At 38.5% G+C, this 23,128-nt stretch overlaps 1 protein-coding gene across 4 annotated transcripts in view; it reads left to right on the top strand.

The window, feature by feature from the left end:
- Positions 1–15,878, top strand: part of AGTPBP1 (ATP/GTP binding protein 1) — a 75,526-nt gene extending 59,648 nt beyond the window's left edge. For 3 of the 4 annotated variants that reach the window (XM_010568648.1, XM_010568647.1, XM_010568650.1), the window contains one exon: positions 15,149–15,878. In XM_010568648.1, coding sequence (XP_010566950.1) covers positions 15,149–15,326 — 178 coding nt within the window. In that variant the 3' untranslated portion in view covers positions 15,327–15,878. Of the gene's footprint in view, positions 1–13,480; positions 13,510–15,148 lie in introns of those variants that run through there. The other variant, XM_010568649.1, reaches the window with a different exon arrangement.
- The last annotated feature ends 7,250 nt before the right edge of the window (positions 15,879–23,128 follow it).

The raw sequence follows: 23,128 nt of genomic DNA, 5'->3' as shown, positions 1-23,128 counted from the left end.
ACTCTTTTTCTTTTATTCGTTGCATTTGTTGAAAAGTTGGCCATTAGAATGAATTAATGTAATTATCTGCTTTGCTCTAAAAAGTCTCTTACTTGTCTGTTTGTGTAGCATAGTAGTCTAATGAGCAATACTACAGGGATGTTAGCACAGAAAATCTGCTTCCACTGCTGTTATGCTGGGGGGCCAAGATAGCTGATCATCAGGTAACTGTGGAAAGCAGCTCTCTTGTCCTAAGCTTTTGAATTAGGAAAACACAGATTCAGTGGGTTTTGTCTCATGGACAGGGACCAGCCTAAGGAGAAAAAACTTTATTTGCTTATGTATTGTTTTATATGTGTTGCCAGGGATTCTGGATATGTATTGTCTGGAGGTAAGTAATCTGTTCAGAATTCTTCTTAAATATATGAGGAGCTTACTGTCTGATAGACATTTGAGTTGTTCTTTGGGATGAGGTGTAAGCATTGACAAAAGAGACCAGAACTTGAGAAGTGAAAAATGTTAACTGGTCAGGAAGTGTGTAGATGCTTGAAAAAAGTTCTGTAGTGCATCTCAGATAGATATATTCCTTGAAATAAAGCTGGGGAGCAAGGGGCAATGTTTTATACTGTAAAGCTCTTGAGAGAAATTACCAGATAGAATTCCATCTTTATGATAGAGCAAGTCTTACTACAGCAAATAAAATTCATCATTTTTATTACAATTTTCCTCACAAGGCCTTTATCAAAATGAAGAGGAAAACTAGGGGATGGAGAAGGAGAAAAGAACATGACACCTGCCTTCAAATATGAGAAGACAGACACAAAAAGTCTGTTCTCTCTAGGGCAGACAGGTCCAGGAGTAATGGCCTTAAATTATGAGGAAAAGTCACTCTAGACTTTAGCTAAAAATTCTATATGGCAAGCAAAAATGAAGTTCTGGAACAGTTATCTGTAGAAGTTGCAGAGTCTCCACAGGAGATTAAGAATAGTACAGGCAGGCTTCAGTCTAGAATAGCAGTGGGAACAGCTGAATTAGCCTTAATGCACAGAGGTACACAAAGGGGCTGTGGGAAACTTCTTCACTAAGTATCGTACTTAAAATAAATTACTTATTCATAAATACTAAATGGTTAAGAGTCACTTTGACTCTCTTCTTTAAAGCATTGCTTTACAGCATTCTCTGAAGCATTTGCATGTAAGCAAGGAAGTGCCTGTGAGGGACCATATGGAAGAAACCCACACCCTTTCTGAGAAATAAGCATGCTGCGGTGCCTCTTTGAAGTGCCTGCATGCTAACGCATGCAGCATGGGGAAAAAATATGAGGAATTAAAGGTCTGTGTGCAGTTTCATGGCTGTGATCTTGTTGGGATCATGGAGATGTGATAGGATGCCTTGCACAACCGAAGTGCTGCAGCGGAGGGATACAGGCTAAGTAAGGATAGGCTGGGAAGATGAAGAGGGGGAGTTGCCCTTTATGTGACAGAGCAGCTGGAATGCATGGAGGTCTGCCTCAGGATGAATGATGAGCCAACCGAGAGCTTATGGGTAAGGATTAAAGAGCAGATCACACTGTGTGACATGGTATTGGGTGTCTGCTGTAGGCTACCTAACCTGGAATATAAAATGGATCAGGCCTTCTATGGATAGCTAGAAGCAGCCTCATGTTTGCAAGCCCTGGTCCTTGTGGCAGACTTCAACCAACCCAATATCTGCTGGAGGAGCAACACAGCAGGGCATAAGTAATCTGGGAGCTTCCTGGAGAGCACTGATGACAACTTCCAGACCCAAGTGATACCAGAACCAGCAAGGAGAAGTCCTTTGCTGGATCTGGTACTCACAAACAAGGATGTGCTGGTTTGGATGTGAATGTTGAAGGCAGCCTTGGCTGCAGTGACCAAGAGATGATGGGAGTTCAGGTTCTCAAGAGGAGGGAGCAGGGCAGAGATCATAAGCCTGGGCTTGAGGAGAGTTCAGGGATCTGCTTGGAAGAGTCCCGTGGAATAAGACCCTGGAGGGAAGAAGGACCCAAGAAAACTGGTGGATATTCAAGGACCACTCCTGGCAAAACTCAAACATGTAAAGGTGTTGTGGCTTAAGCCCAGCCGGTAACAAAGCACCATGTAGCCGCTCACTCACTCCTCCCCACCCTGCCATCCGGTGGGATGGGGAGGAGAATCAGAAAGGAGAAAAGAAAAAAATGGAACCTCGTGGGTTGAGATAAGGACAGTTTACTGGGACAACACAAGGAGAGAAGTTACAACAACAATGGTACTATTAAAATAATATACAAAACAAGTGATGCACAGTGCAACTTCTCACCACCTGGAACCCAACACTCCGACACTTCCCACATCAGGAGGGAGAGCCCCTGGCCCCACAGCCTGCTCCCCATTTATATACTGAGCATGATGTCACATGGTATGGAATAGATCCTTGGCTAGTTCAGGTCAGCTGTCCTGGCTGTGCCTCCTTCCCAGCTTCCTGTGAAGATTAACTCTATCCCAGCCAAACCCAGGACAAAAGGAAATACATAGAAGGTGGAAGCAGAGACAGCTAACCTGGCAAGAATATAGAGACACTGTCTGAGTATGCAGAGACATGGTTAGGAAGGATAAAGTCCACCTGGAGTTGCATCTGGCATGGGGTGTTAAAAGCAACAAGGAGGGCTTCTATAAGTACATAGGTAGTAAAAGGGAGACTAGGGAAAATGTGGGCTGACTTCTGAATGGGGCAGGAGCCCTGCTGACACAGCGCATGAAGAAGGCTGAGGTACTGAATGCCTTCTTCACCTTAGTCTTTGCTAACAAAACTGGCTTTCAGTAATCTAAGGACCCAGGGACAAGGGAAAATCTGGAGCAAGGAAGACTTATGCCTGGTGGAAGAGGAACAGGTTGGAGAATACTTAGGCAAACTGGGCTTGCATAAGTCCATAGGTCCTGATGAGATGCACCCAGAAGTGCTCAGGGAGCTCGCTGATGTCACTGTGAGGGCACTCAATAATCCTTGAATGATTGCGGTGATTGAGACAGGTGCCTGAAGAAAAGCAAATTTCATTCCTATCTTCAGGAAGAGCGAGAAGGAAGACCTAGGGAACTACGGCTGGTCAGCCTCACTTTGATCCTTGGGAAGGTGATGAAACAACTAATCCTGGAAAGCATTTCCAGCCACATGAAGGAGGAGGAGATTGTGAGTAGTCAACACAGATTCACTAAGGGAAGTCATGCTTGACCAACCTGATAACCTTCTACAATGAAATGACTGTCTTGGTAGACATGGGGAATGAAGTGGATATTGTCTGCCTTGACTTCAGTAAGGTTTTTGACACTGTCTCCCATAGGATCCTTGCAGAGAAGCTGATGAAGTATGGGCTGTATGGGCAGACAGTGAGGTGAATTGAAAACTGGCTGAACAACTGGGCCCAGAGGGTGGCTATCAGAAGCACAAAGTCTAGTTGGAGGCCAGTAACTCGCAGTGTACCCCAGAGCACAATACTAGGTCCACTCCTGTTTAACATCTGCATTAATGACCTGGACGATGTGGCAGGTCCTGTCATGGTTTAAGCCCAGCTGGCAAAGTGTACCCTCAGCAAGTTTCCAGATGACACTGGACTAGGAGTCGCTGATCCAGAGGGTCCTTGACAGGCTCTAGAAATGGGCTGACAGGAATCTCATGAAGTTCAGCAAGAACTGTGAAGTCCTCCACCTGGGGAGGAACAACCCCAGGCACCAGTACATGCTGGGGGCTAACCATCTGGAAATAAGCTTTGCAGAAAAGGCCATGGGAGTCATAGTGGACACCAAGTTGAACATGAGCCAGCAATGTACCCTGGCTGCAAAGAAGGCTAATGGTATCCTAGGCTTCATTAGGATGAGTGTAGCCTGCAGGTTGAGGGACATCATTCTTCCCTTCTCCTCAGCACTGGTGAGGCCATACCTGGAGTGCTGTGTCCAGCCCTAGGTTCCCTAGTACGAGAGAGACATGGACATAGTGGAGAGAGTCCAGTGAGGGGCCCCTAAGATGATGAAGGGATTGAAGCATCTCCCACAGGAGGAAAGGCTGGGGAGCAGGGACTGTTAGTATGGAGAAGAAAAGGCTCAGGGGCATCTTATGAAGGTGTACAAATATCTGAAAGGAGGTTGTAAAGAAGATAGAGCCAGGCTCTTTTCCAGTGGTGTCTGGTGACAGGCTAAGAGGCAATGAGCACAAACTATAGAGGAAATTCTGTTTAAGCATTATATATATATAATGTGAGAAGGGGGAAATGTCTTTAAGTCTGTCCTCAAAAGACACTTGAGTGCTAGTGTTGTGGGCCTCTTCAAATTGGAGTCCTAGTTTAGGCAATTAGAATACAAGGTTCTAAAATCACAGTCTAATTGCATTTCTCTCCCTCAGAACTTTCACAGGCAAGCTTCTGATCCTTTGGCATTTCTGTCACATACTCTTTAATATTTTGTAAATATGATTTCTTCCATAAATACAGGCTGGCTGTAAGGCAGTTTCACTTGACAGCTCTTGTGGATGGCCTCTAAATGATAGTCTTTCAGCAAGGGCATGCGTTTGTTTCTTGAGTTCCTTGTGTGCATTGATGCAGCATGTTGAACTGAAAATTTAATACTGACATGTTACACCTACTTATCATACTTTACAGTTTTTTAAAAGTTTTACTTTTTTTTTTCCATTTGCGGCTACCATTATGTGTTAATGAGATTATAATGTTTTTCCCATCCATAGGTGTTATATCGTTGTCAATTTTATTAGAACTAAGCTTCAGTATAAATGTATCTCTTTGAAATATTAAACCTCAGTTACAGCATTTTGAATCAAGATGTGGTTGTGAGTAATTAATTATTAGGCTGCCATTGAAAAACAGCCCCAGATGTCCACGTAACTTTATATTAATAACTGCCTCAGATATAGAATCTGTATTATATATTGCCTCTCTGGAGAAAGTTAGCATCCTGGGTCACAGGTGTGCTGTGCTTCGGAAAAAAATTACGTGCTGGATTTCTCAGTTTGTTAATGTTACTTATGAAGGAGTGGCCTTAAAACAGCACCTGTTGAATTGGGGAATGTCATACATAAGTCACTCCCCATAGGATCTGCTGGAGAGCTAAAGACACATCAGAAACACTTTAGTATCGGGATGGGATAAAAAAGGGTGAGGAGTCACGTACCAGCCAGCCTTCTGACATACCACTTTGCATGAACACATGCACAAAAAAATCCAGTTCTGAAGCTATTTGAAGGAGGTGAATAAAAAAAGAAGCTAGAGTTCTTGACCTTCTTCCCAGGGTAGTGGGGGGAGAAACAACTGGTTATGCTTTACCACTCTGGTTAAGCTTTTAACTGATCCACAAACTGTAGACAATTAGGTGCAATTGTGCTAAAGAAGTAGAGAAACTGTTGTCTGGATTAAATGTTGGTGCTAGATGTCAGCTTAAACTAAGAACAGGGTTACTGCTTTCTAATATTTCTGAAACTTTTAACAGATCAGCACAATCATTTATTGAGAGATTTTCTCTTGTTTTGGTGAAATTAAACTTTACTGTAAAGGTGATAGTTATGGTCCTCATTATGGAATAGGATCTCCGTAGTTAGTCTGTACACAAGTTGATCAGCTGTTTTGAAAGCATGTACAAGCATAAACGCAATCCTTTGGACTTAATGGTTCTTCCATTTTGGACTTTTAAAGCACGCTGTTTATGATGGGCATGGAAGTGCCTCCAGTGAGTAAAAGTCTATTACTGCTTTCTGTTTGATAGCAGACTTGAGTAATGCTAGATGAGAAAAGGAATAAATGGGAAAGTGGGTTGTTTTGATGTTACGAAATAAAGCAAATCCTGGAAAGAGGTATGTGAACAGATATGTATAGTTTGAATTTCCTTTCCTTCTCCAGCTAAGATACTTCATTAATCCAGCTAGCTCTAGAAAAACCAAAATGAACTGCGTGTAAAGTGCTGGGGCAGGGGGGAAACTGCTTCTGACTTGATTTACATTTTGTTGGTGGAAGTAAGGGGCATGGAGACTGTTTTATACTGGATTTTCTGAAAGCACTAATGAAAGACTTACTGTTGCAAAAACACAATGTAGCTGGTTTGGCACATGTGAGCATAGATGAAAAATAACATGAGGTTCATAATAAGGTTAATATTATTGAGACTGTACATGGAAATATTTAGAATCCTTTTGTATGAGGAAGGTAACTGGTACTCAGGAACTTCAAAAAACAGGAAGGTTCAGTCTTCACCCCAAAAGACTAGGTCATGAAAATCACAAAAGTAATTGTACTGCAAGACAAAATTTTAAGTTGAGAGATGAATGAATAACTTCATTCAATGTTTTGAAACTGAATTTTTATATAGAAAAAAAAAAATAGTTTCCTAATCCTGACCTTTGTCTACAGATGGTGAAAGGTAGTGACAAATGCTTCTGCACTAAAGAAATTAAGGCAGTAGAAAAAACAAATCAGATTCTGTGCATGTTAAGAGTTACGATTTTTGTCAGATAAGGAACATTGACATAAGAAATATTGAGCTTTATTGGAGAGATCTGTTAACAACTGTTTAGATTTTTCTAATGTCTAATGGCTTTGTTTCTTAAATATATTAAATGTAAATCTATTAAATGTAAATTTACTTTATAACACTAAAATAGAAAAATATGTAGCATGAAGTGAGAAAATAGGTACCTTGCTCTCAGTGTTCATTTAGCAATACTGTGGATCTATGTGAAAATCTGTGGTGAAAAAACGAAATGTGTAAATTCCAAGAACTTGTCTTTAAAATGTGGCATTAAGACTGAAATATGTTGTGTATTTGTACCTGATTCTCTATATGTTCTGAACCCATCTTAAAAGTGATTTGATAATCATAATTATTTATACAGAGATTCATGTCATTGAATTCCGTGGAAGTGCTTATTTGAAAAGTGGGAGTGGAATCAGACACCCAAGACAGCATGTTTTTCAGAGAAAAGTGCAAACTATACTGTTCTTTGTGTCACTACTGGAATATTGACCTAATATCACACTGTTCCTTTTTTCAAGTGTGAATTTTCTTAAACTTTATGTGTAACTAGAGCAGTTTTATGTACAGCCACTGATTTGTCTGTACCTGCTGATGCATCATTACACAGATTTACTTAACCAAAGTTACCTACGCAGTCATCTCCAATTTAAAATGTTGAAAAATATTTAAGCACATAATACTTAACCTAGCAAGATGTTCCTTTAGTAAACCTAGAACAATATGACTAGATTTTGTTTATTTCTTAAATTATAATTCTGTTATCCTTCTGAGACGGGAATGACCCATGTCTATGCGTGATAATAGGAATTTTCTATCTGGATAACTGAGTTGACTCCTTTTTATTTTTGATAGCTGTGCTGTGTGCCGTAGAAGCCATGTGCATACGTAATTTCTGCATAAGCAAGAAACTATAATTTTGTTCACAGTACCTCCACTATTAGCAATGAAAGTGCGTTATAATAATTTAAGTTTTCATGTTATTTTTTTCATTCTTTGCTGAAGGGATTAATACTGCCATAGGTGGAATTAAGAGATGGGCCGATTTTTGTTTCTGGAGGCTCAGAAGCCGTGTTCTGCCATATACCTTAGGCCATCAGACTTTTGGCTCAGTTACTTGGAAAAGTCTGTCCAGAGCAGAGCGATTTTATTCTGCTCCCCAACAAATATGCCCATATGACAATTGGGCCAGATATCCTTGGGGCCCAAGTTTTCTGTGTTTGGTAGCACTCACCGCATGTCTCAGTAGAAAGTTCAAAAACCTGTAGTGTTTATCAACGACAATACTCAAGGAGGAAGTCTCATGTTATTTATTTTCAGGGACTGCCTTATCTTCAGAACAGAAACACGTACTGTAGAACAGGTTGTACTTAAAGGTCAGCTCTTTTATGGGATAATGAAGATACCGTGTTCTTCTATTTTGTATATTATTTAAAATAGATTTTAATATCTTTTTTAATGAATTCTATTGAAAGCCACTTGGTACTGTCTCGGGAAGTACTGGGCGAGGGTGTAATAGATAAGTGTTGATGAGATCATTCCTCCTCAAAAAAACCCAACCAAACAAAAAAAAGACGAGGAATATTCAGATTTTAGCAGCTGAAAAAAAGTGTGGTTCAGCATGGGTTTTCCCCTGGTCTTTCATAATTTTGGTTTTGGTCTTTTGGGGGGGTTGTGGGGGTGGTGGTGGTATAGGTTCTATTTAAGCAGTATTTTTGTATTGATCACTAAATGAGTTTTCAGAACTATGCTGTATTTCCCTTATACAGTGAAATATAAGACTGGACACTGCCTCAAGATGTTGCAGTTCATTCAGATTCCATAATCGTAATTTTTCTTGTCATCTTGGTGGTGTGAGAGGCATGCCAGAACATTGGTAGAAGGCTACAACTAATTTACATAGATACAATCTGAAGCAGCTCCTGGTGACACCTCTGATGAGGCTCATCAAACTCTTGAGCTTTCCTTTCCCCACTTCCCAGTCCAATGATAATGAAATGTAGAGAAGCCCATGGCTGGTATTTCTAAGTACTCTTCCAGCTGCAGCACAGGGGAGGTGAGCTCCCTAGCTGTATGAGACCTCACTGCTGTTTGGAGGAAAAGTTTGCTTTGTATGGTTTTACTACTTCTCCTCCCAGCAAGGATCTGGCTACTTTTCTGTGCAGCAGAAGTCCCTCTCTTCGTAATTATCAGGAAATAGATTTTCATTTATTTTGTTTCTATTTCTTAGTGAAATAGTATTTGTGAAATATGTTGTCCATTTGTCCTTTGGATCAATCCTCATATCCAAAGTGCTGAAGTTTTAGCATTTCTGTACAGCTCTAGATGAGTTATTAAAAATATCTATCAGCTGAGATATCTGTTCGTTAGGTATCTATTCAGTTGAGTGCTGGAGATATACAAAGAGCTTCTATTGACTAAAATTCATAAAGCTAATTTCTATTCAGCTTCAGAGGCAGTCATGGGTCAGAAGATAGTAGTGCTGTTCCTTGCTTTATATGCCCAGACTTCCATTCCCATTATTCTATTCTAATAAACATGCTGCTTATTCTTTCCTCATACTTACATGATTCACTGCTCATTTCTTATCGTTAGAGATGAATGAGAAGCTACCTATGAAAATGCAGGTAAAAAATTCATGAATAAGAAGTATATAAGAGAGTAGTTTTTACACAGCTGTAATATCCCTGTGTAGTTAGAGGAATGAATAAGATTGTAGTTATTTCCTTTGTATTTTGGATGTTACTGGTGTTACTTTTTACAAAACGACAGTTTCAGTGCTTTAGAGGATAAATTGGCAAGTTTAAATGTTCAAGTCTAAACACACAGAAGCACTGCTTTTATTTCTTGCAAATGATTTTGAGGGTTTTTCAAATTCTTTTTGGTTTTGCTGATTGTACTTAAAATAACCAAGTAAATGTTAATATTTTAAAATATACCTCCAGTATTTCATTACACATAGGCTCAGTTTCCATGAGTTCATTTTGAACCATGTCTGAAACATACTTGACTTAAGAAAATAAAGCAGTAAGTAGATTTATTTCCCTCTGGCAGTGCACTTTAACATTTTAAGTGATGAATTAAACACTTTATTTTTCTTTAATTATTTCAGACCCATTTGCCAATGTTTCCCCCCCAGTTCCAAATGGAAAAGATTAGACTGAATGTAATACTGATCTTGTAGTAAGAATTATAGTTGTTATGCTGACAGGTTTGATAGAGTCTGTATGCAATGAAACAAAAACACATGACTGCAGTCATAACTGTTAGGACTTACTGGAATTATCCTTTGCACAATAACTTCAGCTGTTTTTGGAAATTCTCATCGTTTCATTGATTGTTTTGAGGCTCATTAGTGTGTTCTAGAACATGGTGTATTTTTGTTTGTTAATTTAATTTAATTATAGCAGAGAAGCAGACAGCTTTTGGGTCCCAGCATGTCTAGAAAATGGTAGGAAAAGGTAGACTGCCAAAAGGAGCTGTGGGAAAGAAAAAACCTGATGCAAAATCCATTTCCTGCACTTAGCCTTACACTTGAGAAAAGACATCAGACTGATGGGGCAAGGAGTGAGGGGTACATGCAGTGAGAATGTGTCCAAGACTTTCTTGTAAAGGGTCTCTCTCTAGCTGCCAGAAGGAAACTGGATTTGTCCTACTTTATTTCCCTTCCCCTCAATAACTCTTAAACTTTGCCCAGACAATTGCATACTCCTAATCTCTATCACCTGGGAGTAAAAGTGTTTCCCTCCCCACTCTCCTGCAGCATTTGAGCTTTTCTTGGCCTTTCTTCCAGTACCTTAGGAGTACAACTTAGTTAAAAAGAAGGCATCTTATGCTGCAACTCTTGTCCTGTCTGTGCCTTTCAGAAGGCTGGAAGAAAAAGCTATGAAAGATGACACCCAGAATTTCACTGGTGGGCCTGGTGGCAGTGCCCGTGCACAAAGATGCTCCTCTGGCCTAAGTGAAAGTGATTGCTTTTAATTCTTCATAGACTGTAGTGTCAGAGTACTGTTCATCTTCTCTAGGGCAAAATAAGGAAACTAGTAATCTAGGGAAAAAAAAACCAAACCAAAAAACTATGATGAATAGGTTATATTCTTCATACCATTTTTCAAGCTTTTCTTCCACTCCTGGTAGTATGATCCAAATATTAGTCAATGATTGTTGAATCCAACTAATTTAATCCAGTTTTTAGTTTCACAAAATGTATTTCAGGGTGACAGCACAAAGAAAATGTTGAGATTAATTTTTATTAAGCTGTGGAGTGAAATTTAGTAACTCTGAGGATATTTAAAAACAAGACTTAAATGGGATTTGGATACCCAGCTTCTTAGGGCTCAGAAAAGAGTGAGACATGTTCTCTTTAGCCTTGGAAATTCCCTTGAGGAAATATCCTTACTACTTGGGAAAAACACATACGTGAAGAGGTCCTGAAGGGAACTGCATGTAGCTGCATGTGTGATGTTGCCTACTGTAGCAGCATTGCTGATCCCTAGAAGAGAATATAGACCCTAAAGGGAAATTAAAAGGAAAAGTATGGAGAAACGATTCCTTTGTGATATCTCCTGACTCTTTCTCCGCTAAAATTTTCCCTCCCCTGGCAATGCAGTTTTGAAAAGAATCATTAGTTCTTCAGATCTTTCTCTCCTTCCTTTCCCAACTCCCCAAGTAGCTGCAATTCTCCATAGTTTGGCAGGGAATATTTCTTATTTTTTTCTTCCGAAGTTTTAACATGTATACACTTCCCCTGTAGTCTCAGAAAACTGCTGATCTCCATGGGGCTGAAATTGGTAATGGTTGTGTCTGACTTGTGGATTAATTTCGCTGTAATTGAGTCATGTGGATAATAAAACATCCAAGTATATCTTTTGAGGGACAAATAAAATTTTAGTTTGAAAAAATATACTATGTTAGTGGATAGGTTGATTTTTTAATATGTTTGGAGCATTAATGTAAATAAGAAAAAACATAGGAAGGTGTTGTCATTAAAAAAATAATAATTAAAATATGTTTTAGAAAAAAGTTGCATTCATTCCTAAATTCAGTGTATGCAATGGCAAGTGATGTAGAAAATATTTTTTTTTAAATGAAAGGGATATCCTTAAAGTTCTTCATAAACATGAAGACCACAGTATTGTATCAGGTACTTCGGAGTTCATCTTTTTACCCATAAAATATTGTTTAAGTAAAATCTGCAAAACTTCAGGTTTTCATGTAGTATTCTCTTTTAACTGCCATGACTTCAAAGAAGATACACAGATTATGCTATCCCTTACGTTACAGAACTGTAGTTGTGTGATAAACAACCTTTGCTAACCTGAGAAAAATAATGGTTTCCTTTTAAAAGGAAAAGCGGGAGGTGTGGGGGTAGAGGAAGAGGGATTATTGAGCAAGTTAATTAGAAAAAGCCCAAGGGAAAAGTTAGGAAATTAAAACCCATAGAATCAGCATGACAGCAGCTAAAAATATATTGTCACAAGATATGCCAAGGGTGGGGAGCGGCAGGGAGGCAAATAAAGAATTTGATTAAACAGCAAGAAATTTTTTCAGGTGTTTTGGTTTCTACATTTCTTGTGACCCAGCCTCAGTAAAACAGCAGAGTAGTAATTACATTTTGCAGATTCATGCTTACCTTTAGAATAAGATTGCTGAAAAGTTAAATATCCAAGATTAACATTTGCTACATCAGAAGAAAACATGCCATGGGCAAAGCAAATGTATGTGAGTGGTATGTGACACGGGTTTTTCCTTTGAATGTTTTCCTTTGAACTCAGATACCATTTTGTGAGGAATGAAGACTCAAGAAAGGGAAAGTGAAAAAATAATCTTAGTAAATACAATCATAATATTTATTTTCAGTAATAAGTGATTGAGAAGCCATGGTGCATTGGCCTGGATGGTAAGTAGAAAGCTAAGATTGTTATGAGGCAGACTTCAGAGCCAGTTTTTACGTTAAAAGTTTGTGTACCTTTGAAAATAAGATCTGTTCATCTATTCTAATGGTACTTTTTTTTAATAAAGTAATTTATAATGTTGATTTTATTAAATGGGAAATGTCAATGAAAAGCATCCCTCAGTTTCGGATGAGAATTTTGAACATACACATGCCAGAGCAAATGTGTTACATCAGACACACTGACCTGAAGACTGCACAGTGGCTGAACTTCTAGAAGTTAGGGGCATGCCTACATGCTTACACATACCTAAATAAGTAAAATACATATATACAAATATAACAAAAATAGATATTGAATACATATACCTGTGTGTTTTTCAAGACAATATAAAATAGGACATATTATATGAAATGACAAGCCACTTCTAAGAGGTGAACTAAGAGGTGGTTTGCTTGTGTGTCCAGTTTTGTGTTTTTTTCCTTAAAATAGGTTTTGTTGGTTGCTTTTTTTAATTGGATTAACTATGTGAGTTTAATTTCCAAATAATGACACTTATTAAAAAGAGTGGATAGAATTTTTTAAGAGCTTTATTATTCTACGTTATACCTCACTAACATGAATTTTTATAAGTGCCTGCTGTAATGTGTTAACATCCCATTGTCAGTGGTTAGTAAAATATGTCATTGACATAGTTCATTGTAGTTTTCTGTTTCAGTATTCAGAATTATTAGTTAATATTGGGCCAACATTCAGATTTAATGGCTCCATTTCCTGTGAATTGAATTACACAGTCTATCCTGCAATTGCAGTGTGGATCCCTTGCATACAAAAGCTAACAAATCATTATCTGTGTTAAGTGATTAGAAGCAGAAGTTGCAAAAAAACTGTGCACTGGTTGGAATGTGATCTATGTGGTGAAGTTCCTTTCATTTTGTTCTGCAAACAAATGAAACAAACTCCCCCCCCCCCCAACTTTTTTTTCCTTAGAAGAAGTGTTGATAGGTAGTGACTTCCTAGGATGGAAAGCGTCACAGGACAAAAGCACAGAAAAATTACATTCCTTTGCTGGTTCTACCACAGGTTTTTCATGTAAGGCGTGTATCCTTATGGTATGTTGGCTTACCTACCTGTAAAATGAAAAAGGCATCTTAGCAAAGATAGTAGTTATTTTCCTCACTCTTTGTGTCTCCTAAATGGAAACAATTTTGTTTTAAACACCTAGTTCATAAACCAACATAGTGGGTTGTTCCCCTGGTTATGGCTTAAATAATCTCTAAAAGTATTTAGTTTTGTGGAGCATTCCTTTTTGCATGGCTTAATGAGTATGAGCTTGTTTAGTGAACCATGATACAGATTGTTTTAAATGTAAATCCAGAGACTGTAGCTAAACTGAATTTTTGATAATTTATTTTCTTACTATTTTAGGTCTTCTGTCCTTTTTTCCTTAAGCAAGGATTAACAATTCTTGTCATTTGTTGTTCTCCCAATATTTAAATTGAACTGTCAACAGTACAAAACATGACAGTGTAGCGTGTCATTGAGGCTACAGGTAGAAGAAGAATACTGTGACATTTATTTATATTGAATAGAGATTGCATTGCAGATTTCAGGTGGTTCACTTAAGCTCCTAAGAGACCTTTAGAAAGCAGTGATTAATCCTTTTAATTATAAAGCCACAGCCAAGCTAGGCTGTTGTGTGCTGTAAGACAACAAAATTCATCAAAATTAATATGCAAACATTTCTACAAGTACCCTGTGATCTTTCTCAGTAAGAACATTCTCACTGTTTTGTATTAGTTTTGTGTGACTTGATTATTAGGTAAAATGCATTACAAAACCTTTGTAGGACTTCATCTGAATATAAAATTACTTATGAAATATTTAGGAATACTTAGTGCTTTTAAGCAGATAGCTTTTTATGTCCCAGGGTGGGTTAGGAAAACTGGAAAACACTTTTTGTTTTGGTGGTGGGTTTTTTTTCTCTCCTCTGTCCTAGGGAGGTGGGAGGATCAGAAAGTTGTCTTTTAACCTTTCTCCAGTTAACACTAAAGGTGTTAGTCCTCTTATTCTTGGAGGCCATTAGATAAGGGCATAGACCATTCTGTGGGCAGTGGCTTAGTTCCTTAAATCCACTGCCTTTTGAACAGCAAGGCTTAACATACAAATTTTAACTACGTGCAAGTGTGTGAGGACCTGATATGAGTTAAGTGATTCATATGGTAACTTAATTCTAAGCATAAACATGACTCCTTGTTTTGTCATCTCTGATATGTACTGTGTAATTGCTCACAATGCTTTTCAGCAAAATGTGTGTTCTAATAAAATACAGAGGTTTCCCAATTGAATTTTTAGTGTCTCATCTGTTTTTTAGTTTGTTTATACCTTATAGCAACTTCTGTTTCTTTATGTAGTTGTATCCTTCTGCAATAACCTCTGATAGTGCTATAATTATATGAAGGTCTTAGAGGCCATTAGTTTAAGTCTGTGATGTGTAGCTTGTTTGTCATGGCACATTTGGATAATGAGTTGTGTATGACTGACTAATTAGTTCAGGGTCTTACAAACATGGTTTTGGCTCCCAGTTGTTTTATGTGCAATTAAAAAATTGATACTATTTCGGGTAAACAGCCCCTTTCCTGAGGTAATTTTTGGATTATTGTATGTCAGGATAGGGACAGGGCATGTTCTGAATGTATTGTTTCAAGCAAAACTTTTAACATAATTCATGTAACTTCTTGTTCATTATAGCCCCACTACATATGTTTTGGATGAAGATGAACCTCGCTTTCTTGAAGAAGTTGATTACAGCGCAGAGAGTAATGATGATCAAGACATTGAATTAGCTGATAATGCAGGTGATTATGAGGCAACTAATCAAGAAGATGGACTTTCAGACTCAGATTCAACAAGGATACTCCTTTCTTGAACCATCTTTGCAGCCAGTAATAGGAAATTAATTTCCCAGATTTTCATAGTCAAATACTTCCTCACTGTTGTCTACCAAGGGGATAGGCTTAAGGAAACACAAATAACTGGGGCCTGCCTAGCTCAAGGACAATAAATATTTCTGATTTCTGGTAAACTGGCATTTGTTTTGTTTAAGGAATTCTGTGTTTTCTTTTAACACTAAATAGATAAATTTATTTACCGGTTCATTTTCTACTAAATAGCACTGCATGGCATTTTGTGTCCTTAAACCCTATCTACAGAAAAATGAATTATAATTTGTGGTGTGTCAGAGTACAGAAACTAATTCTTTGTGGTACGGTTCTTTGAGTTGCTTCCCGAAAAATACACATGTACAGATTTTCTAAATTAATTTGTGTATGTGTGTGTATATGCGTGTGTGTATCCTGAGGTGAAGAGGTTATTTTTCAACATTATTTCAAAGATACTTGATTGTGTTTGAAGTAATGTAGTGCCTGCTCTGGAACCATTCAATAATTACTAAATTAAAAATGAAAAAGTGATGTATGAATTGTTGCACTTGTTTCTTGCTTCTGAGGATTATATTATATGGTTTTGCCACAGTACTAAGTGAAAATATACTATGTCTGTTCACAGTTCAGGAATTTTGCACAGTGACGAATGCAGCCTGTGCTTACAAGACCTATACACTTGTATAAAACTCTTTCCCATAAAATAGGCATGTTTTAATATGAAGAGAGGTTTTTTTAAGTGTACATGACTGCAAAAAGTGGTTAGTTGTGTACGCTGTATGTATGTTCAGCTACCCAGTTGCTCAATTTTTCTTGTTCAATATGCATGTTGATAAAAGAGTTCACTTTAATGTGGGCACATTAATAACATACCCAACTCAAATGCTTTAAGAAGGAAACTGCATTTTGGTTTAAACATCTTTTGCCTGGTCTCAATCCAGTATTAACCCTATGGTGAGAAGGAGATCGGGCTGTAACTTCCTGAGGTCTCTTCCAGCCTGAATAATTATTCTGTGATTCTGTATTCTTCATGTTTAAGGTCGAGCTGTCAGGCATGGGTTTTACACTTCATCTTCTCCTGTCATCTACTAATTTTTACTGCCTCTTGCCTCTGCTTAGAATAAGACCTCATAGAGAAATGAAGTTGTAGTCAGTTCTGTAAACAGCAGCAATGTTTTGCAATGAAAAATATTTTTCCAAAATTATTTTTACTTGATGTGACCCAGTTGTGGCATTCATTTTCCACTGCATGTTCAAGGGCTTTTAAGAGCATGAAAAATAACACTTCTACGTTACAGCAGGTTTTTAACTGATGAGAACTTTATATATGTTTACTGTTGCAAATAAAACTGTATTTGGAGGGAAAGGGTGCCTTTGGTAGAAGGATAAAAAAAAGACTCAAGACAATTAACTATATCAATGATTCTCAGTTGGGAGACGGCTTTTCAGCAAGATCTGCTGTTTCAAATACAGCATTGTTTGGCGATGCCTTTCCATACCATCCTGATTCTAAACTGAGGAAGGGTTTTTGATTTCTCATGATATATGCTACTGTATTTTTGTTTAAAGGCTTGAATTTATATTAATAATCACACAGTTTTGAGATGTAAAGGTATAATGGAAACATTTACATTCTTGTTCTTTTATAAATTTCTCTCTGTAGCGAACATTATCATTCCTTGTGTTCTGTGAACTACATACTGTAAATAAGAAAGTTTATTTAATACCCTATTGAAGAGGAGCCCTCTGCATTGAAATTGTAGAGGAATTTGGGAATCTGCCAAACAGAAGGATTAACATTGCCACAGAATTCAACCTATCTTTAAGTCAGCCTAGTGAGACCAGTGCAGAATGCTCATATTGCTGTGTCAGTCTTATACTAGTTATCTGCATAAATAGTTTTTCATCCTTAAGGACTTGTACTTCAGTACTTCGCATAAATAAGTCTGACTTAAATTTCAGGAGGTGCAGGATGCCACATGTTAGTTAACCCCATTGTGTATTTCTCCTTAGTTTTCATATGAATCTGTATTAATCCTGGAACACTACTTTCATACTACAGGCAAGACTAGAAATGTACTCCATCTATTTAGAAAGAATTGTGACTTAGTAGTACAAAATCATCTTTTCATCCTGAGTAAATATGCGTATATGTTCTTCTCATGTCTTCTACAGCTTTTAGTCTGTGCAAAGAAGGAGTTATGAATGAATTATATAATGGCTCAGGATAACAGGCACTTTCCTAAAACAATAACATTGTGTTTATACATTAGATTCTAATGCACTTACGCATTAGATTAGATGTATGTGTTTGATTAGATGAGATGTCAGTCTGGCAGTTGTGGGTCTGCACTTCTACCAGTGCAGTTCCGAGGCAAGAGTGGAACTTTGTTCTTACCTTACACATTGTTGAAAATGGAAAGGCTGTTACCTCTTACATGTTTTGTGGTGCTGCTTAACACCTCTTCTGAAAGGCTGAGTCTCCATTCATGCTCACAGGGGTGCCAGTTCATGGGAAGAACTGCTGCAGTGGTAGCTGCTTCACACTGTTTATCCCTTCTCTATTGCATGTTGCCGTTGTTGCAGCAGTGTTGGCAGACACATGCGGGTATCCCCTTTTATCCGTTTTCGTGGGAATTCTCGTGTTCAGCTGAAAATGGAATAGCTGAGGCTTGAGCACACGCTCCATTCTGTTACTATGGCATTCACCCCAAATAAATGAGCAGAATGGATAGCAAAGAATGGCAGCTTCTTGAACTGTCACAAATCAGTCATCTAGCGTGGCCTGTCCCAGACAATCTTTGGTTTACGCATTGGCATTCCAATGTGTTTCTGGTTTTAAATGATGCTCTTTGCTATTAGTATGACTGATTCTGTATAGGAAAAGAAGATATTCTTGCCTCTTTTTCCAGTCATAACAACAGATAAGATTATAAATGATAATTATATCTGTGTTATTTACTGTCTTGCTTCTAAATAATTGCTGGATGATTAATTACTTTATTCCTTTTCCAGGTATAATTCAAGTTGCAGCACAAATTTTGGTATTGTGTCTTCACTGGTGACATCCCCTGGTGTAATGTAACTTGCAGCTAAGACTGCAGTTTGTGCCAAAATCTTGCCTGGTCATTTTTGGAGGTGGATTGCTTTATCAGCCTGACTTATCAGGGAGAATCGGTTTGAATCCCAAGACTGCAGTAGCAGTAAACACTGTTCACAAAATGCAAAAATTCAAGGTTTCAGATAGTTTCTATTGTAATGCTGTGATAGATATAATTGTTGCAGTGTTATTATGCATGCCCCAAATAACAATACTTAATAAAAATACATAATAAAGAATTAATTACAATTATTTTGCTTCCCTATTATTGGTTAGAAATGTTTAAAGGATTTCTCATCATAGCATTTGCAGCAATGTACCTACCTATAGGAATTGGTGTGTGCTTAGCATTTCAAAAAGGAGGATATTTTTGTTCTTTGTCAAGTTAAAGTCAGTGTGCTGCAGGCTTAGACTACCATTTGCATATTAATAGACTGAATTATAACTCTCTTAAAAAGCTTAATATTCATCAATGTATGTAAAACTTAGGAAGTCTTTGGATGAACCGCAATGAAGGCCATTGAAGAGCACACAGAACAGGAGAGTCTTTTGGTAAGAGTCCTTCCCTCCTACACAGCCAATAGACTTTTCATCTGATCTAAGAAAGGCACAGGTTTATTCCTCAGTAAGTCATCCATTTACAATTCAGCTCTTACTGCAGCTGAGGACTAAGTTATTTTTAATATTTATATTTCTGCAGTAGCAATTTTAAGATTTGAGACAATTTTTTGAGGGAAAGTTTAAGATAAAAGCAGATCTTCTAATTGTATGGAACTGTCTGAAAAGAGCAAGTGGTTACTAGGAATCATCAATGTTACTTTTGCAAATGCATACGCAGTTTACTGAACTACGTCTGTCATGTTAGTTTAAGCTGAACAACTTCCTTCACAAGCTGCGTTGTCCAAACTGTTGTAGGGTGTAGAAGAGTTGCAGTGACTCTTAAATTAGTCTAAGGTTATCTTTCTTTGATCTTAATGTTTCTAAGGTTGTCAGGATGTAAAGCATTTGAGATGTGACCTTGCATCTTGTTTGCTTAAATAAACTGTAGAGTGCTTTGAGAGAAGCGCTTCAAAATATGAAATGCTAAACAGCTTTGACACCTAGTAAAAATTACATTTTCTTAAATTATGGATGACTTGGCTATTTTTAATAGTATTATATATAGAGAATTTGTTTAGCCCCTGTAAAATACTTTATAAATATGAAACACATACCCTTAATTCTTCTGTTATTAGAAAAAGTTAGGTTTCTTTTTTTTTTTTTTTTTTTTTGTAAAAAGCATGGTATTGTTAGTGCAGCTTTTGAAGCAGTTCAAAAAGAATTGTTGCTGTAAATTACGGGTTTAGCAGCAAAGGAAACAGCATACCATAGGATTTGTTGATCCAAATTATGTGGTTACCAAATGCCAACCAGCTGCTGCTTTTTGCTGCCTATGCAGCATTCTTACCATGAGATGTTTGTGCTTAGTGTGTGCCCTTCTTTCTTGGAATGGGGTTTTTTAGCATGCATTGTTTTTCATGGTAGATTGGAAGAATACATGCTTAAACTAGCAGCATCACATGGCACTACTGTAAGTTTTCACAGGGCTGAATGCTAAATAATAGAAGAACCCAAATAACAAAATTACACAATAGTACTCCATACATGAAACACTGCTGTTAAAATGGAGTGGGGAGATTGACTTACAGTGACCTGAAATAGGACTGCTCTTTGCACTGTCCCTCCAGACTTACAAAGGTAATGCAATAAATGTACAAAAGGATCTCCATAATTTAGTACAGACTAAGAACTTTTTTTCAAACCCCAGACTACCCTTACCTATCTTTTGTCCTACTCACTCCAAAAGAAAAAGGTCTAGAGTCGCTTGTTGTGTATTTAGAGAATAACTCAGGCTGTTACTAAATTCCCCAAAAAAGGCAACTGGAGTCTAAAAATGATGTAATGCTACTGTAGGAGTCTTCATACAGCTTAATCTGCATAAGGTCTCTCAATTTAAGGTAAGTTCTAAGCTTATTAGAAAAGCTGTCAAGGTCATAATGAGATTTGCCCCAGAACATGTAGGTCCATAGCCCAGGAATGGCTGAGATGGGGTTAGCTACAGAATAGTCTTGCTTCCCCGCAAACCTGAACATGAAACAAAGGTTATTTGCCTTCCAGGCTGCTGGGAAAGGCAATGCAGGCTGAAGCCAAACCCCAGGTCACCCAGCCCAAGTTTTATTTGCAGCTTGCAGTCTTCTTGGAGTTAACACTGGCACCTGAAATGGCTCTGGGAGACTACTGGCTTTTGGGATTGAATTGCTTTGTACTGGGGTGGTCTTTCATCATTTGATTCATTGCAGATTGCTCTCCTTAGCAACCCTCACTTAGCCTTTCAGGGTTAAATCAGAATTGTTGTCTTCTCTGGCTAATTATTAAGGCAACATAAACCACTCTCAGATGGCAGCATTGCATTTGTGCTCACTTTGTTTCCAAAAGAAAATGAACATGAAAATATTTCAGCAGAAACAAGACATGAAGCATAGAGTAAGGGAAGACAGATGATCTTTAATATTTTGTGTAATATTTGCTTAATTGTACCATACTTACATGACACAAGCAGTCCAGCTGACCCACAGATTAAAATGGCTCAGTTGTACATTTTGTGAAGACAAACTGGAATGTGGTGTCTCGCACAAACCCTCAGCCAACAGTCTGCCTTAATACTTGGCTTTGATCCAGCATCCCACTTAATGCAATTTAGTACAATACACTGCCAAATGAAAAGTCCTAAACTGGGTCAGACAATATTCCAAAATAACTTATGCCTGGGGTTTTTTGCCCTGGGAAGACTGTTGCAAAATTTGCAGATTCTCCGCAACAGTCATCCTGCTGTTACAGCGCATGTATAATCACAAAAGGGACAAGTTCAATTTACACAGAGCTTGTGCTTGTGTACACTTGTACATGAGTTCAACTTAATCCACGTCTGGTCTAGGTTACTTTAAAAGAACAAAGCATCCATTCAGGTAGTTCTTTAGCTTAAGTGATCAGCCAATGATGTTTCTCTCTTCCTTTGGGTTTGACCTCACTGTTGACAAAAGCCTTCTGTTACGAATCATGTCAGTCAGGATTGCTTGAAAACTCTTGTTACCAAACGTACACCTTAAGTGTGTTCCAGAATGAAAGAAGGAGCCCCAAATCATCTGTTTAAAGACAGTAGCTCAATACTCAGTATGTCAGGTACTTGTTCCTTTTGCCCAAAGACTGAATGCCTAGAACAGAAGTAGATTCTATTTCAAAAGAGTAATTTTTCAGATCTATGAGTGAATTCAGGAAGATATTACCTATACAAATTCATTTATGCTAAGCACCTGGACCCAAATTTTAATAGGGAAGTAGATCAAATATGATGTACTCAGGCAGGGGTGGCTCCTGGTCAGGTAATTCTATAAGGAAGCTGAGTCACTTGGTGTTCCCTCTCACACAGCTTCCTGCATTGAGGAGAAAAAGCTGTCCTTCATAGCAGAGGAAGAAATCTTCACCTTAATATTGTTCACCTGGCTGTGTCTGCATCACAGACCTTAGAGATTTGTGGGGCAGATTTTCCTCTGCCTTTGAGCTGTGCTCTGTGGTATGGGGGGAGGGAGAGAAGAATAAATTACAACTTGCCAATCTTAAGGGTCACATAGGCTAGTGCTTAAGAGCAACCACCCTCATCCACGACTTCTCCACCAGGGCGAAGTGGCTATAGGCAAAGCACCTATTGGCAGTGAAAGAAAATGGAGAATTAGACACAGGAAATACCTGCTTTGTTTCTAGTCTGTGGACAGCAGAGGCAAATGGGGCCCGAGGAGTTCCTCAGCCGCCTGTGAAAACTCCCTCTCCGCAGTCCCTGCTGTGAACTTCCCCCTATGCCATGGCCAGGTCTGGGTGAGTGCTGGGGGCCCTGATGGAGCACCACTGCTTGACCTGGGGCCAGGCTACTGGCACAGCTGTGAGAGCATCCCCATAGCAGTATGAAAGGCAACACTGGGGGCAGGAGCAGGGTTGTTGAGATGGGACCATTGATGGGTCAAGGATTCAAGAAAGAAAACACCAGCCTAAGAATCTTAGGGGAAAAGCAGAGGGCAACTAGGTGGGAGTCACTGGGCTGAGCTGCCAGTGCCAGTGTGTGGGTGGCAGGTGCCTCTCTGTGGGGCTGAGCATCCCATGGGAGCTCACCCTGCCTGTGGGACCAATGCCTACCTGGCCCCCAGAGCCTTGTTGGGGTGGTCAGCACACTTACAGCTTTGCCTAGCAGCTCACTAAATCTGAGTGAGTAATTGCTTTATGCTTTTATGTTGTGTATATCCTGCTTGCAGTGTCTCTTTGTACCCAGAATAAGATGTGTGAACAAACAGACCCAAAAGAAGGGTCACAACATGTCTTACAATGACTGATCAACCCACTTGGGTGAATTGTACAAAATTTTGGCCCTTCAGGAACAGAGCTGCCAGTCTGCAGAAGCAGGATCCTTGGGCATATGGTTCTGTGAGCAGGAGAGCCAGGGATCCCAAGTAATTGTGTATTTCTAGGTTATGACTTGCATGTTCTATCATTCTCTCTCCTATATTCTTACAGATTATTGCTAGCTGTATCATTAATATCTCAATCTGAGAAAACAATTTTGTTCTAAAACAAGCGGACATAAGTGTTCCCTTATAACTTAAA

This window comes from Haliaeetus leucocephalus, unplaced genomic scaffold (genome assembly GCF_000737465.1).
Source record: "Haliaeetus leucocephalus isolate CR32 unplaced genomic scaffold, Haliaeetus_leucocephalus-4.0 Scaffold251, whole genome shotgun sequence".
Classification (NCBI taxonomy): domain Eukaryota; kingdom Metazoa; phylum Chordata; class Aves; order Accipitriformes; family Accipitridae; genus Haliaeetus; species Haliaeetus leucocephalus.
The sequence above is the reverse complement of the archived record's forward strand: the minus strand, read 5'-3'. Positions and strand labels throughout refer to the sequence as shown.